The sequence below is a fragment of the Thunnus albacares genome, chromosome 12 (genome assembly GCF_914725855.1).
Source record: "Thunnus albacares chromosome 12, fThuAlb1.1, whole genome shotgun sequence".
Taxonomy (NCBI): Eukaryota; Metazoa; Chordata; class Actinopteri; order Scombriformes; family Scombridae; genus Thunnus; species Thunnus albacares.
In genome coordinates, this window is record NC_058117.1 from 33,900,284 (window position 1) to 33,915,283 (window position 15,000).

The 15,000-nt window shown below is 48.0% G+C and overlaps 4 protein-coding genes across 12 annotated transcripts in view; 1 reads left to right on the forward strand and 3 right to left on the reverse strand.

Annotated features, from left to right (window-relative positions):
- rpp40 (ribonuclease P/MRP 40 subunit) overlaps window positions 1-2,998 on the forward strand; it is a 5,092-nt gene extending 2,094 nt beyond the window's left edge. The window contains exons 2-8 of one of the 2 annotated variants that reach the window (XM_044368382.1): window positions 736-880; window positions 1,625-1,693; window positions 1,763-1,897; window positions 2,105-2,227; window positions 2,311-2,491; window positions 2,573-2,707; window positions 2,800-2,998. In XM_044368382.1, the coding sequence (XP_044224317.1) occupies window positions 736-880; window positions 1,625-1,693; window positions 1,763-1,897; window positions 2,105-2,227; window positions 2,311-2,491; window positions 2,573-2,707; window positions 2,800-2,998 (987 nt within the window). The remainder of the gene's footprint in view (window positions 1-735; window positions 881-1,624; window positions 1,694-1,762; window positions 1,898-2,104; window positions 2,228-2,310; window positions 2,492-2,572; window positions 2,708-2,799) is intronic. The other variant, XM_044368383.1, reaches the window with a different exon arrangement.
- LOC122993930 lies at window positions 2,899-4,296 on the reverse strand. Of its 7 annotated transcripts, XR_006406461.1 has the most exons (7): window positions 3,791-4,296; window positions 3,641-3,754; window positions 3,455-3,566; window positions 3,210-3,416; window positions 3,098-3,171; window positions 3,005-3,059; window positions 2,899-2,949 (listed from the first exon to the last, which is right to left on the reverse strand). XR_006406461.1 is itself a non-coding variant. In XM_044368388.1 (6 exons), exons 1-5 carry the CDS (start codon window positions 3,837-3,839, stop codon window positions 3,005-3,007), a joined length of 594 nt encoding a protein of 197 aa, XP_044224323.1. In that variant the 5' UTR covers window positions 3,840-4,296; the 3' UTR covers window positions 2,899-2,949. The 7 variants fall into 7 exon arrangements, 5 of the variants coding, with proteins under 5 accessions (XP_044224323.1, XP_044224320.1, XP_044224321.1 ...); XM_044368388.1 differs by having other exon boundaries at window positions 3,098-3,228; window positions 3,303-3,566; window positions 3,641-3,735; XR_006406460.1 differs by lacking the exon at window positions 3,005-3,059 and having other exon boundaries at window positions 2,912-2,985; window positions 3,060-3,171.
- A 222-nt stretch (window positions 4,297-4,518) lies between these two features.
- Window positions 4,519-12,596, reverse strand: cdyl (chromodomain protein, Y-like). 2 transcript variants are annotated; one of them, XM_044368377.1, is made up of 7 exons: window positions 12,320-12,596; window positions 10,382-11,129; window positions 9,935-10,188; window positions 9,333-9,505; window positions 9,026-9,236; window positions 6,927-7,070; window positions 4,519-5,622 (listed from the first exon to the last, which is right to left on the reverse strand). In XM_044368377.1, the coding sequence occupies exons 1-7, from the start codon at window positions 12,371-12,373 to the stop codon at window positions 5,464-5,466; spliced, it is 1,743 nt and encodes a 580-aa protein (XP_044224312.1). In that variant the 5' UTR covers window positions 12,374-12,596; the 3' UTR covers window positions 4,519-5,463. The 2 variants fall into 2 exon arrangements, with proteins under 2 accessions (XP_044224312.1, XP_044224313.1); XM_044368378.1 differs by having other exon boundaries at window positions 12,350-12,595.
- A 428-nt stretch (window positions 12,597-13,024) lies between these two features.
- The window catches only part of LOC122993928 (protein disulfide-isomerase TMX3-like), a 13,584-nt gene continuing 11,608 nt past the window's right edge, over window positions 13,025-15,000 (reverse strand). The window contains exons 14-16 of the mRNA XM_044368381.1: window positions 13,522-13,651; window positions 13,385-13,453; window positions 13,025-13,299 (exon numbers count right to left, since the gene is read on the reverse strand). Coding sequence (XP_044224316.1) covers window positions 13,117-13,299; window positions 13,385-13,453; window positions 13,522-13,651 — 382 coding nt within the window. The 3' untranslated portion in view covers window positions 13,025-13,116. The remainder of the gene's footprint in view (window positions 13,300-13,384; window positions 13,454-13,521; window positions 13,652-15,000) is intronic.

Consider the following 15,000-nt stretch of genomic DNA (forward strand, 5'->3'; position numbering starts at 1 on the left):
CCCCTATCCCCTGACCCCTAAACCCTAACCGTCCTAACCCCTAACCCCTATCCTCTGACCCCTAAACCTTAACTCCTAAACCCTAATCCCTAAACCCTAACTCCTAACCCCTAAACCTTAACCCCTGACCCCTAAATCCTAACCCCTAATCCCTGACCCCTAAACCCTAAACCCTAACCCCTAAACCCTAACCCAGTGCTTCCACAGCCAACAAACAGAAACTCAGTGTTTCTGTGGTTGTGAAGGATCAGGTCTGCCGGTGTCCAGGTATTTCTGGGCTTTCAGGTGAACAGCAGTTATGTCTTATATCTTTCTCCAAGACAGTGAAATGTTCCCACACAGCTGACGTTTTCTTTCACTTTTATGTGAAAACAAGCCACACTAACATCACCAACCAGCACAACTGACGCCACACACAAGAGAAACATCGGCTGACGCCGGTCAACAAGGCTGGTATCGGTCGATATTGATGTTCGGACAATAAATCGGTGCATCCCGAGATTCTATCCATGGTCTAACATCTTTGTTGACATGAAAATAATGTATTTACTCTGAGAGACTTTCTGTATTCTGACAGCAGAATAAAAACTCACCTGAGGCAGAATCTCACCTGCACCAATCAGAAACATCTTATTTTTTACGATGAAGATCAAAATTTCTACCTGTTTTTTAACCTTTTCTTTAAACATTTTACATTACATGTCAGGCCTGAACTGACCTGCATTATTTGTGCAGGTGTCTGTGCTGCTGCCTGAATGTAGCTCCGCCCCCTCTCACCTGGACGCAGCATTAAAGAGTTTCAGCAGTTTCTACCTGATCAGGAAGCTGCCCCTGTATGAACTACTGGACAAACAGTTCCTGGAGACCGCCGTGTACCAGGGTACCACCTGACTCATAACACCTGTATTCACCTGTACCACCTGACTCATCACACCTGTATTCACCTGTACCACCTGACTCATAACACCTGTACATACCTGTACCACCTGACTCATCATTCCTGTACCACCTGACTCATAACACCTGTACCACCTGACTCATCACACCTGTACCACCTGACTCATAACACCTGTACCACCTGACTCATAACACCTGTACCACCTGACTCATCACACCTGTACCACCTGACTCATCACACCTGTACCACCTGACTCATAACACCTGTACACACCTTTACCAACTGACTCACCTGTACCACCTGACTCATCACACCTGTATTCACCTGTACCACCTGACTCATAACACCTGTACATACCTGTACCACCTGACTCATCATTCCTGTACCACCTGACTCATAACACCTGTACCACTTGACTCATCACACCTGTATTCACCTGTACCACCTGACTTATCACACCTGTACCACCTGACTCATCACACCTGTACATACCTGTACCACCTAACTCATAACTTGACTCATCACACCTGTATTCACCTGTACCAACTGACTTATCACACCTGTACCACCTGACTCATCACACCTGTATACACCTGTACACACCAGACTCATAACACCTGTACACACCTGACTCACCTGTACACACGTGTACCACCTGTTTTCTGGAACAGAGTCCAGGTGTGTGTCCTGACTGTGTGTGTGTGTGTGTGTGTGTGTGTGTTACAGGTAGTGTGTATGGGCTGTCGTACAGGAGCAGGATAGATCAAGAGAACTGCGTCGCTTTGACGCCAAACGGTAACAACACCTGCTGTCTGTCTGCCTGTCCGTCCGTCCGTCCGCCTGTATCTGTCTGTCTCTCTGCAGGCCGCCTGTCTCACTCTGTATCTGTCTGTCTCTCTGCAGGCCGCCTGTCTCTCTCTCTGGATAAAGACTCCTATGAGCTGTTGGGAGTTGAGGGAAAACCATCGAGATTCAACCACAGAACAACCAGCAGATTCGGTCTGAGCTTTTCTTCTCCATAGCAACAGCAGCAGGGACTTCTGGGTACTGTAGTGTTTAGAGACAGACATCTGAAAAACTACATCAACTATACTTTGTTTTTGTGTCTGTATGATTGCAGTACTGACTGTAGTACTGACTGTAGTACTGACTGTAGTACTGTGTGGATGTTTGCAGTACTGACTGTAGTACTGTGTGTACTTGCAGTTGTATCTGTCGACCTGACGGACAGCAGCATGGCGCCAGGTGGGCGGGGCTACCAGCGTCTCCTCACAGGTCTGACATCACACGTTCAGCTGCAAAGTGACTTCCTGTTGTCGCATCATCCAGGTGAGTTACCTGTGCGTTACCCATGATCCTCTGCTGCTGCCACAGGCTGCATATTACCCACAACTCCGTCGTGTGTCCCGCAGGGGGCGGAGCCGCTCTGCAGTCCCTCCTGTCTCGTTACGATTGGTCAGAGCACTCACCTGAGGTCAGCAGCCGCAGTCTGACTCACCTGTCCTGCCCCACCCTGCTGACCTCTGACCTGCAGTCATGTGACCCGCACAGCTTCCTGGAGTGGCTGGGAGCCGTGGACACCGATATCGGCTGGTGAGAGGACGTCTATTTACCTGCCGCCACACCTGTCAGAGAGACCGCTTATGTGATTCTTCTTCTGTGGTGTCATTGCAGTGAGAACTCGTCCAGCAGCTTCCTGTCATCACTCGTCTGTCCTGAACCGACGGTGACGGCGAGTCGATCGCTGAGCGTCTCCGTCTGCGGCCTGCTGCTCCCCCAGGACGTCCACCGCCTCATCCAGGAGCTCAGGTAGTTCACCTGTCACCTCTGATCACTCTGATGGTGAGCAGGATCTTATCACCCCGATAAAACACTATAACGTGACCTCACCTGTCCTGCAGGTGTTACCTGGAGCAGCCTCGCCTGGCGCCCTGGGTGGCGTTGACAGTTCACGGTTTTACTGACAGTCCAGTGTCGTGGGGCAACAGCGAGCACGGCGTCCTGACAGGAGGAGAAAACTTCTACACCCTGCTGCTGTTCCATGACCACACCTACCGCCTCCACCTGGCCACCGGAGCTCCCCACACCTGTCCTCCATGACCACACCTACCGCCTCCACCTGGCCACCGGAGCTCCCCACACCTGTCCGCCATGACCACACCTGTCCGCCATGACCACACCTGTCCTCCATGACCACACCTGTCCTCCATGACCACACCTACCGCCTCCACCTGGCCACCGGAGCTCCCCACACCTGTCCTCCATGACCACACCTGTCCGCCATGACCACACCTGTCCTCCATGACCACACCTGTCCTCCATGACCACACCTACCGCCTCCACCTGGCCACCGGAGCTCCCCACACCTGTCCTCCATGACCACACCTGTCCGCCATGACCACACCTGTCCTCCATGACCACACCTGTCCGCCATGACCACACCTGTCCTCCATGACCACACCTGTCCGCCATGACCACACCTGTCCTCCATGACCACACCTGTCCTCCATGACCACACCTGTCCGCCATGACCACACCTGTCCTCCATGACCACACCTACCGCCTCCACCTGGCCACCGGAGCTCCCCACACCTGTCCTCCATGACCACACCTGTCCGCCATGACCACACCTGTCCTCCATGACCACACCTGTCCTCCATGACCACACCTACCGCCTCCACCTGGCCACCGGAGCTCCCCACACCTGTCCTCCATGACCACACCTGTCCGCCATGACCACACCTGTCCTCCATGACCACACCTGTCCGCCATGACCACACCTGTCCTCCATGACCACACCTGTCCTCCATGACCACACCTGTCCGCCATGACCACACCTGTCCTCCATGACCACACCTACCGCCTCCACCTGGCCACCGGAGCTCCCCACACCTGTCCTCCACGCCGACCCCTGTCCTCCACGCCGACCCCTGTCCTCCATGATGCTGCAACACCTTTATTTTTAGTTTCGTTTTCTGTCGGCCATTTGAGATTTTTGTTGGCTATTTTATTTTTGCTTCAGAAGTTTCAGAATCTGAATCAGATTAAATAAACACTTTTTAAAACAAGTCGTTTAGAAGAAAGGCAAAGTTAATGATAAACCTCAGAGGTTGTTTAGTTTCTTCAGGAGGAAAATAAATCTTTGGCTGAGATGTTCGATTTCTTTTATGGTCTCTTGTTCAGCCTCACGGCGTCCCTGCGGAGGCCTCGGACCTCATGTTGGGAGTCACTAAGGACATGAAACTGTCAGGTGTTTAACGTGTCGTTTGGTTGAGTCGTCGTATTTTCTCATATTGAGATTAAAATGTTTTTTATATCGTTTCTTCGGATCAGAAAATGTTTCATTGAGTTGATAAACGTTTATTTTTCATCACGAACTGCTGAAATAACCAGAATGTAATTATAGTTATGATTCATGATCTGATACCATCTGAGTGCCTAATAACTATAATTATATAATTATTTAAACATTGTACAAGACTGTGACAAACAGCTGGTTTGCTGGATTTTTATTCAACATTTTGGGCAACAGTGAAAATGTTTTGTTTCACTTTATCTGCAGCGATGATGTCACTTCGCTTTCTTCAATCAATAAAAATTTGGTCAAAAAAACAGAAGAGTTATCAGAAAGCTGTTTAATATTGTGTCAATATTTACCCATAATTCATCAGTATCAAACAACTGCATGATCAGTAATACAGTCAGCTGATCGTTACCTGCTGCACCTGCAGGAGGGGCTACACACACCTGTTCAGACACCAGGAGGTGATCACATGATTCCTGATCACCTTCTGCTCATGAACCACTGGTGAAAGTTCATTTCCTGTCTCTGCTCCGCCTTTTCCTGTTTACTCCTTCCATGTAGAAATCAGAGGGAATGCTGGGAGGAGGTCAGTGGTCACCTCCATTTAAAGGAACAGTCCCTCATTTCTATAAATCCTCTTCTTCTCTCTTTTCTCCAGTCACTTGATCCGCCTCATTTCTGAACAGACACATCCACAATCTGCTAGCCTAGCTTAGCACAAAGACTACAAGCAGGGGGAAACTGTTAGCCTAGCTTAGCACAAAGACTGGAAGCAGGGGGAAACTGTTAGCCTAGCTTAGCACAAAGACTGGAAGCAAGGGGAAACTGCTAGCGTAGCTCCACCACTGTCTGATTTAAATGGTGGATCATCACTGTATGAAACAGTCAGTCTGTTATTGGGCTGTTTAACCCCTCAGCACATCTGTTCAGGTTCTTTGTTAATCTGTCTGGTTGTCCTGCCCTCAGTTTGGTCTGACAGGCAGCTCTCTAAACGGGATGGAACTCTGTGGAATTCACTGTCAGCTGACTGCAAGCTAACAGGCTAACACTAGGCTAACATGGCCCTCACCTGAAGCTGAGTCTGAGTCATGTGACTTTGGAGGAAACAGAGAAGAAGAAGGTTCAACAAAATGTCCAACTGATTTTATAACTTAAAGTTTTACAACAAAAGAAGAATTGCGTTCAGAATCTGGTGAGTCTCTGGTCCAGGTCCAGTCCTGGTTCGGTAAAGTCCTGGTCAGGCCCTGGTCAGGTCCCGGTCCTAGCAAAGCTGGGCCCCTCTCTGCAGGTGCTGCAGGATGGCATCAGTTCCCTGCGAGGAGCCCCAGACTCTCTTCAGGGCTTCACACTCGCGCTCGTTGGTTTGCTGCAGAGCACTGCGGCTGGTGTTCCTCAGCAGGGCTTTGGACTCCTGCAGGACCTGCAGCCGGACATGAAACCGCCGCCATCACAGACAGGAGAACCGTCGTGGGAAGGAGAACCACCACAGCCACAGGAGGGAGAACCGTCACAGCCACAGGAGGGAGAACCGTCACAGCCACAGGAGGGAGAACAGTCACAGGAAAGAGAACCGTCACAGGAGGGAGAACAGTCACAGGAAGGAGAACCGTCACAGGAAGGAGAACCGCCACAGCCACAGGAGGGAGAACCGTCACAGGAGGGAGAACCGTCACAGCCACAGGAGGGAGAACCGTCACAGCCACAGGAGGGAGAACAGTCACAGGAAAGAGAACCGTCACAGGAGGGAGAACAGTCACAGGAAGGAGAACCGTCACAGGAAGGAGAACCGCCACGGCCACAGGAGGGAGAACCGTCACAGGAAGGAGAACCGCCACGGCCACAGGAGGGAGAACCGTCACAGGAAAGAGAACCGTCACAGGAGGGAGAACCGCCACAGCCACAGGAGGGAGAACCGTCACAGCAGGCAGTGAAGAAGAGAAACAGACGAAGTGAGACTGATGATGTAAACGTTTAGTCGTAAACAGGGAATTTGCTCATGATAGTATTTTTAAGAAACTACCTGATATGCTGATAAATCATCTGACACAAAACTACAGATGTTTCCAACATTTATATTAATATTATATTAAATATCTGTAAATGAATCTGAACATTTCCAGTAAATAAAGCGTCACCTGACCAGCGTTTACTTTAATCTTATTTCTGAGGGTCAGTCAGGATGCAGGACGACTAACTCCTGAGTTACAGTTAGTTATTTAGTTTTAGTTGTTATTGAATTCAGTTATACAGTCAGTCAGTTATAGTTACTTAGTTATACAGTCAGTCAGTTATAGTTACTTAGTTATACAGTCAGTCAGTTATAGTTACTTAGTTATACAGTCAGTTATAGTTACTTAGTTATACAGTCAGTCAGTTATAGTTAGTTAGTTATACAGTCAGTTAGTTATAGTTACTTAGTTATACAGTCAGTCAGTTATAGTTACTTAGTTATACAGTCAGTTATAGTTACTTAGTTATACAGTCAGTCAGTTATAGTTAGTTATACAGTCAGTTAGTTATAGTTACTTAGTTATACAGTCAGTCAGTTATAGTTACTTAGTTATACAGTCAGTTATAGTTACTTAGTTATACAGTCAGTTATAGTTACTTAGTTATACAGTCAGTTATAGTTACTTAGTTATAGTCAGTTAGTTATAGTTAGTTAGTTATACAGTCAGTTAGTTATAGTTACTTAGTTAGTTATACAGTCAGTTAGTTACTGACCAGCGAGTCGACGGCCACCAGCTCTCGGACTCGCAGCATCACTTCCTGTGTGAAGGTTCCTGGCCAGAGAACCTGAGACACCAAACCTTTAGAACATGCCTCCTGAGCCGTCAGCTTCCTGCCACTCAGCAACAGTTCGTTAGCCTGGAACAGAACGGATCACTTAACTTAGCCTGGAACAGTTTAACTTAGCCTGAAACATTTAACTTAGCCTGGAACAGTTTAACTTAGCCTGAAACATTTAACTTAGCCTGGAACAGTTTAACTTAGCCTGAAACATTTAACTTAGCCTGGAACATTTAACTTAGCCTGGAACAGTTTAACTTAGCCTGGAACATTTAACTTAGCCTGGAACAGTTTAACTTAGTCTGGAACAGGTTAGCTTAGCCTGGAACAGGTTAACTTAGCCTGGAACAGTTTAACTTAGCCTGGAACATTTAACTTAGCCTGGAACATTTAACTTAGCCTGGAACAGTTTAATTTAGCCTGGAACAGTTTAACTTAGCCTGGAACGTTTAACTTAGCCTGGAACGTTTAACTTAGCCTGGAACAGTTTAATTTAGCCTGGAACAGTTTAACTTAGCCTGGAACGTTTAACTTAGCCTGGAACAGTTTAACTTAGCCTGGAACATTTAACTTAGCCTGGAACAGTTTAACTTAGCCTGGAACAGTTTAACTTAGCCTGGAACAGATTAACTTAGCCTGGAACAGTTTAATTTAGCCTGGAACAGTTTAACTTAGCCTGGAACATTTAACTTAGCCTGGAACATTTAATTTAGCCTGGAACAGATTAAGTTAGCCTGGAACAGTTTAACTTAGCCTGGAACAGTTTAACTTAGCCTGGAACAGTTTAACTTAGCCTGGAACAGATTAATTTAGCCTGGAGCAGTTTAACTTAGCCTGGAACATTTAACTTAGCCTGGAACATTTAACTTAGCCTGGAACAGATTAATTTAGCCTGGAACAGATTAATTTAGCCTGGAACAGTTTAACTTAGCCTGGAACAGTTTAACTTAGCCTGGAACATTTAACTTAGCCTGGAACAGTTTAATTTAGCCTGGAACAGGTTAACTTAGCCTGGAACAGGTTAGCTTAGCCTGGAACAGGTTAGCTTAGCCTGGAACAGTTTAACTTAGCCTGGAACATTTAACTTAGCCTGGAACAGTTTAACTTAGTCTGGAACAGGTTAGCTTAGCCTGGAACAGGTTAACTTAGCCTGGAACATTTAACTTAGCCTGGAACATTTAACTTAGCCTGGAACATTTAACTTAGCCTGGAACAGTTTAACTTAGCCTGGAACAGGTTAGCTTAGCCTGGAACAGGTTAACTTAGCCTGGAACAGTTTAACTTAGCCTGGAACATTTAACTTAGCCTGGAACAGTTTAACTTAGCCTGGAACAGTTTAACTTAGCCTGGAACAGTTTAACTTAGCCTGGAACAGGTTAGCTTAGCCTGGAACAGGTTAGCTTAGCCTGGAACAGTTTAACTTAGCCTGGAACATTTAACTTAGCCTGGAACAGTTTAACTTAGCCTGGAACAGTTTAACTTAGCCTGGAACAGGTTAACTTAGCCTGGAACAGGTTAGCTTAGCCTGGAGCATTTAACTTAGCCTGGAACAGGTTAGCTTAGCCTGGAACATTTAACTTAGCCTGGAACAGGTTAACTTAGCCTGGAACATTTAACTTAGCCTGGAACAGTTTAACTTAGCCTGGAACAGTTTAACTTAGCCTGGAACAGTTTAACTTAGCCTGGAACAGGTTAGCTTAGCCTGGAGCATTTAACTTAGCCTGGAACAGGTTAGCTTAGCCTGGAACATTTAACTTAGCCTGGAACAGGTTAACTTAGCCTGGAACATTTAACTTAGCCTGGAACAGGTTAACTTAGCCTGGAACAGTTTAACTTAGCCTGGAACAGGTTAACTTAGCCTGGAACAGGTTAACTTAGCCTGGAACATTTAACTTAGCCTGGAACAGGTTAGCTTAGCCTGGAACAGGTTAACTTAGCCTGGAACAGGTTAGCTTAGCCTGGAACAGGTTAACTTAGCCTGGAACAGGTTAGCTTAGCCTGGAGCATCTAGGACCAGGACATGTCTGACTGACCGAGGCGAGGCCCATGATTCGGGGGAAGGTGAATGATGAGCAGCTGTCTGGCGTCTGTCCGTAGGACGTGTACGGCGTCTGGAACCAGGCTTTCTCATTGGCCCACACCACATCGCAGAGCGGCAGGATGGCAGCGCCGAGGCCGAGCGCCGGCCCGTTCACGGCCGCCACGATCGGCTTCCTGAACTGGATGAAGCTGTTGACGAAGGTCCTGAGGAAGAAGAGCAGGAGGTCAGAGATCAACACTTCAAGCCTACAGATGACATCACACATCTGGCTGCCATGGCAACCTTGCTCCTCTAGTTACCGGATGGTTTCAGCCATCTTGATGCTCTCCTTCTTCCTGTCGTCTGTCAGGCGTCTGATGAAGTACAGGAAGTCAAGTCCGCAGCAGAAGACACTGCCGACGGCGCCAAGCAACACCAGCTTACTGTCGTCTGATGCTGCTGTCGCCATGGCGCTCTGGATCTCCTTCATCACCTGAGAGGGAGGAGGAACAACATGGCTGCTCAGCTTGGTAACCATGACAGCAGTCCTGCATCAACACAGCAGCAGCTAACAGGTGAAAAGGTGGGGGCGTGGCCTCACCTCTGGGTTGTGTTTATTTGGGGTGTGGTCTAACAGCAAGGGCGTGGCCTCACCTCTGGGTTGTGTTTATTTGGGGTGTGGTCTAACAGCGAGGGCGTGGCCTCACCTCTGGGTTTGTATTTATTTGGGGTGTGGTCTAACAGCGAGGGCGTGGCCTCACCTCTGGGTTTGTATTTATTTGGGGTGTGGTCTAACAGCGAGGGCGTGGCCTCACCTCTGGGTTTGTATTTATTTGGGGTGTGGTCTAACAGCGAGGGCGTGGCCTCACCTCTGGGTTGTGTTTATTTGGGGTGTGGTCTAACAGCGGGGGCGTGGCCTCACCTCTGGGTTGAGCGTGTTGTTCTCTGAGCTCTTGGTGGACAGCAGGATGTGAGTGAAGCCGTCTTGCTTCTTCACCACGATGTCACGGTAACGATAGGCGCTCTCTGTTTGCCGAACACTGAACCTCAGACGTTTGTCAAAAGCAGAACGCTCCTCCAGACGCCGTTTCCCCGTCACGCTAGTTGCCCCGGTGACGGCACTCTGCACACCAGACATCCCGTTAGCAGCGACGGCCTCCATCAGTGCCGAGCCACCTGAGAGGAGACGGATCATCAGACATCATGACACAAGATGATGTCATCATCGCCGAGCAGCTCAGAGGAGACCGACCCACACGATATATCCCATCATGCCCCGGGTTAGTGGAGTTACATAAGACACACGTCTTCCTGGCATTAATGTATATCCTGTCCTGCTAGGATGTCTAGTTTGACCTTTGACCCTTACCTGTCCCGCTGAGGGAGCGCATGGCAGCAGGGGTGATGGGGATCCGGGGCGGGGGCAGCAGGTTCTGGCTGCGGGGTCTGGTCCCCATGCGGGCCCTCTCCTCTCCGGGCCCCAGCTGGACTCCTGGTTTCTCCAGCAGGGCGACCTCAGGCGGAACCAGATGAGCCTCCTGCGCTCCGGCCTCCAGGCCGTGAGCCGCCTCCCTGGGAGACTCCTCCGAGTCCAGCCGGCTGTTCATGGGACTTTTAGGTACCAGGATCTTGATGCCGGTCTTCGACAGATCCACGCTCCGCCGGGCCGAGCCGGCCGGAGACGCCGACAACAGACCGCCGGAGCCGAACCTGTCGGCCAGCGGGGGCTGCTGGGAGCCGCCGGACGCCTGGCGGATCGGTCCGGTGGCGGGCGAGTGGGCCGGGCTGAGAGGAGGATCAGAGTGTTTCAACTGATCCCGGCCTCCCGTCAAACCGCCGCCGATGTCGCTGCGAGCTGCGGTGCCCGGCAGCGGTCTGCATGGCGGTCTGTGGGCGGGGCTGCAGTGGTGACCGGGTGAGCTGCGGGTGGAGCGCAGTAACGTGCTGTCTCTCTGGTGCTCGGCGTACTGACGGTTGAAGTCGTGGACGTAGATCATGCAGGTGGACAAGTGGCTCTCAGGCTCCCAGGTGTCCCCCTCTGAACCGTAACCTCTCCACCTCACCAGGTACTCCACCCGCCCCTTCTTATTCTTCCTCTTATCCACGATCCGCTCCACCTGCAGGACCAGCAGCAGGAACACCGCGTTAGATACTGTTGATGTTAACGTGCAGCTGCTTCAATAATCACATCCTTCAGTCGTTTCTCTGATTTACTGATTAATCTCACACACATCTTACAGTTTGGTAGTTTTTGAACCTTTTTGTTTATTTTTTTTCTTTTTGTTTCTACATCATTTTGATTTTTATTGTAAATCTGTTAAATAACTTCGTCCAAAACACTAACGAGGGTTCAGACTGTTGGATCTTTGCTGCACATCAAACAACACTGAAGAATACACACAAATAATCACATTTTAATTAACAGTGAAAGTAATCTGTCACCTGGAATAACAGATATTAAGGTTGAGAGTGTGATGGAGCGTAATATGACACATATATATCGTCATGACGTACAGCCCTGGTCGACGTTGGAAATTTAATTCAAATATTACAAAATGCAGCCGATAAAAGTGCAACTAACATTCATCATGGATGAATATTTTATTTGTTACATGTTTATAAAACCTGTCAGGTGACGAATGTTAGATCTTCAGTTCTAATATAAGAGAGAAGAAACTGAGTTTGTCCTCTAGATGAACATTGATTAATGTTTTAATGACATTCTGTATTTTCAGCCAAAATAAACTTTATAATAAACACAGTCTTCAGGAGAGCTGCAACAATTAGTCGATTGATTGATCCAAAGGAAATTAATCGTCAACTAATCGATTGATTGTTTCTTTGCTTCGTCTCAGATGTGAAGCTGATTTTCAGTAAATGTAACTGAAGTAAGAAACTATCTGAAGGTTTGAGGTTGTTAGTCACATTAAACATTTTAACATTTCACCGACTAAACTGAGACTAACCGATTCATTTACAATTCAATAAAGTTTGATCAAAGCTTCTTTGTACTTTCTGTTGCTGTAAAGAGTTTTATAAACCGTCAAAAACACAAACTGCCTCACATTTAACTCTGAGCATCCTCCAGCCTGTAGCCTCTCAGCTAACTCTGAGCTAACTCTGCGGCTAGTTACAGAAGCTAACTCAGCCTGTAGTTTTTATCTGGGCCCAAACTTCTTCAGCCGAAAGCCCCGGATTCACTTAAACGAGTCATCGCGCCACTAAAGAACCGCTTACTTTAACTTTTATTAAGTTCAGTACCGACTCAGCTCGTAAAGTTTATAAAGTTAACTCTGCCGTTAGCTACCGTTAGCCTGTTAGCATTAGCTCGCGTCACCTCGTAGAACTCTTCCGTAGCCATGGAGACTGTGCGCGTGCACGAGCAGCTTCCAGACGCGTGTTCAGCAGAGCAGCAACATGAGAAGAAACAGAACAAGTCGGTTCTGTCGGTGGTTCTGTCGGTGGTTCTGCCGGGACGATCCGGGAGTTTGTCTGTTAGCCGTTAGCCGTTAGCTGTTAGCACCGCAGCTTCACCGCAACATCCGGTCTGACTCGCTATCCTCCAAAATAAAAGCCTACAGCACTTCATTTTATAAATCATCGCTTTATTTATTTATTTATTTATTTATTTGGTTATTTACTTCTTCGCTTATTTATTTATTTTCTTTTTTATTAATTTATATATTTACTTATTGATTGATTTGTGGTATAAATGTTAAAACTCTTCCTGCTGGAATATTAATGCTTAAATATTCACATTTGAGAAGCTGGAAGAGTTTTAGTATTTTTCTTAAAGAATGACTCCAAACAATTAATCAATTATTGAAATAGTTGCTGATCTATTTCATAGATGGCAACTAATCAATGAATCGACTGATCGTTGCAGCTGTGCGTCCCTTCAGCTGTATACTGGACACCGATTGGCTCCAGACTAGCTGTGATGTCATTAATCCTGCAGGTACGGCCAGGTGAGATTTAAGTTGAGCTCAGAGAAACTTTCACAACAAACACAGAGAACAACAAACAGGCTTTTATTGTGAAGGGAGACAGACAGGTGAGGTCACAGCAGGTAAACCACAGGTGTGTTGATCCTCTCGTCCCTCTTCAGTCTGACTTCTTGTCGGTCAGTTTTCGGCTGCTTTGTGCCGACGGAGCTAACAGCGCGACGCCGTCCTCGTCGGTGTCGGCGGACCGGGCTTTACTGCACAGGTAGCAGGTAACCATGACGAGGACGAGCGGGAGGCAGACCAGGAAACAGCCGAGCAGAGGAGCCTGGCTGAACAACGGCTGGACAGACAGACAGACAGAGGTCAGGGGTCAGAGGTCAGAGATCACCGAGACACTAACTACAGACAGACTGATGAGGACTTACCGTCAGCATGACTTTGGCGTCGTAAACGAAGCGTTTGACCCGCTGAGCGACTCCGTTTCCTCCCTGAGACTGAAACACAAACACAGAGTCAGACAGACAGAAACCGACCCGTCTCACTCTCAGTCTGTCTGACTCACCTGCACGCCGCCGTCCAACACCTTGTCCAGGAAGTCCAGCAGGTGGCGCTCCGTCTCTATGTCGCCAGCTGGCAGGAAGTAGCTGTCACTGGATAGATCGACCACGATGAAGGACGGCACAACGACCTCACTGACAGAACAGACAGAACAGACGCTGATCAATCAATCAATCAATGATACAAGTTTGATTTACAAACAACGACAACACGACTTCCTTTATCACGTATCAGACACATCCTGTCTACACATTTGTTACTTCTAGGCTGGATTATTGCAATTCCTTATTATCAGGCTGCTCTAACAAGTCTCTAAAGACTCTCCAGCTGGTCCAGAATGCAGCTGCACGTGTTCTGACTAAAACTAGAAAAAGAGACCACATTTCTCCCATTTTAGCTTCACTACATTGGCTTCCTGTAAAATCTAGAATAGAATTTAAAATCCTTCTCCTAACTTACAAAGCCCTTAATGGTCAGACACCATCATATCTTGAAGAGCTCATAGTACCGTATTATCCCACTAGAACACTGCGCTCCCAGTATGCAGCTTACTGGTGGTCCCTACAGTCTTTAAAAGTAGAATGGGAGGCAGAGCCTTCAGCTATCAGGCTCCTCTTCTATGGAACCATCTACCGGATTCAGTCCGGGGTGCAGACACCCTCTCTATGTTTAAGAGTAGGCTTCAAACTTTCCTTTTTGATAAAGCTTATAGTTAGGGCCGACCAGACTCGCCTTGGATCAGCCCTTAGTTATGCTGCTATAGGCCTAGACTGCTGGGGGACTTCCCATGATGCACTGGGCTCCTCTCTCCTCCTCCTCCTCTCCATCTGTATGCATTCATGTAACATCAATGCATGTCACTAACTTTGCTTCCTGTGGACCAGGGTCACAGACCCCCTGCTGGTCCTGCTACTACTGTCACTACGGCTGTGGTTCAGGAGGTAGAGCGGGTCGTCCACTAATCGGAAGATCGGCGGTTCGATTCCCGGCTCCTCCAGTCCGCATGCCGATGTGTCCTTGGGCAAGACACTTGACCCCAAACTGCTCCTGATGAACCATCAGTGTGTGAATGGTGAGTTTCCTCTGATGGGCAGGTTGGGACCCTGCACGGTCGCTGCTGTACCCGTTCAGCGTGTGAACGTGATTCGTAGTGTAAAAAGCGCTTTGAGTGGTCGGAAGACTAGAAAGGCTCTAAACAAGTACAGTCCATTTACCATTTACCGTTATTATTGGTCATATTTCTATTGTTATTATTGTTGTTATTGTGTTCCTCCGTCTTTCTCTCTCAACTCAACCGGTCGAGGCAGACGGAACCACCTAGAGTCCGGTTCTGCTGCAGGTTTTTCCTGCTGCTGCTGATGGAGGACTGTTGGGTCTCTGTAGATGACAGAGTTCAGTCCAGACCTGCTCTATGTGGGAACAGTCCTGACTTGATGTTAGTGACTTTAATGACAGTCAGTGTTTCAGGACGTCCTCTCAGACA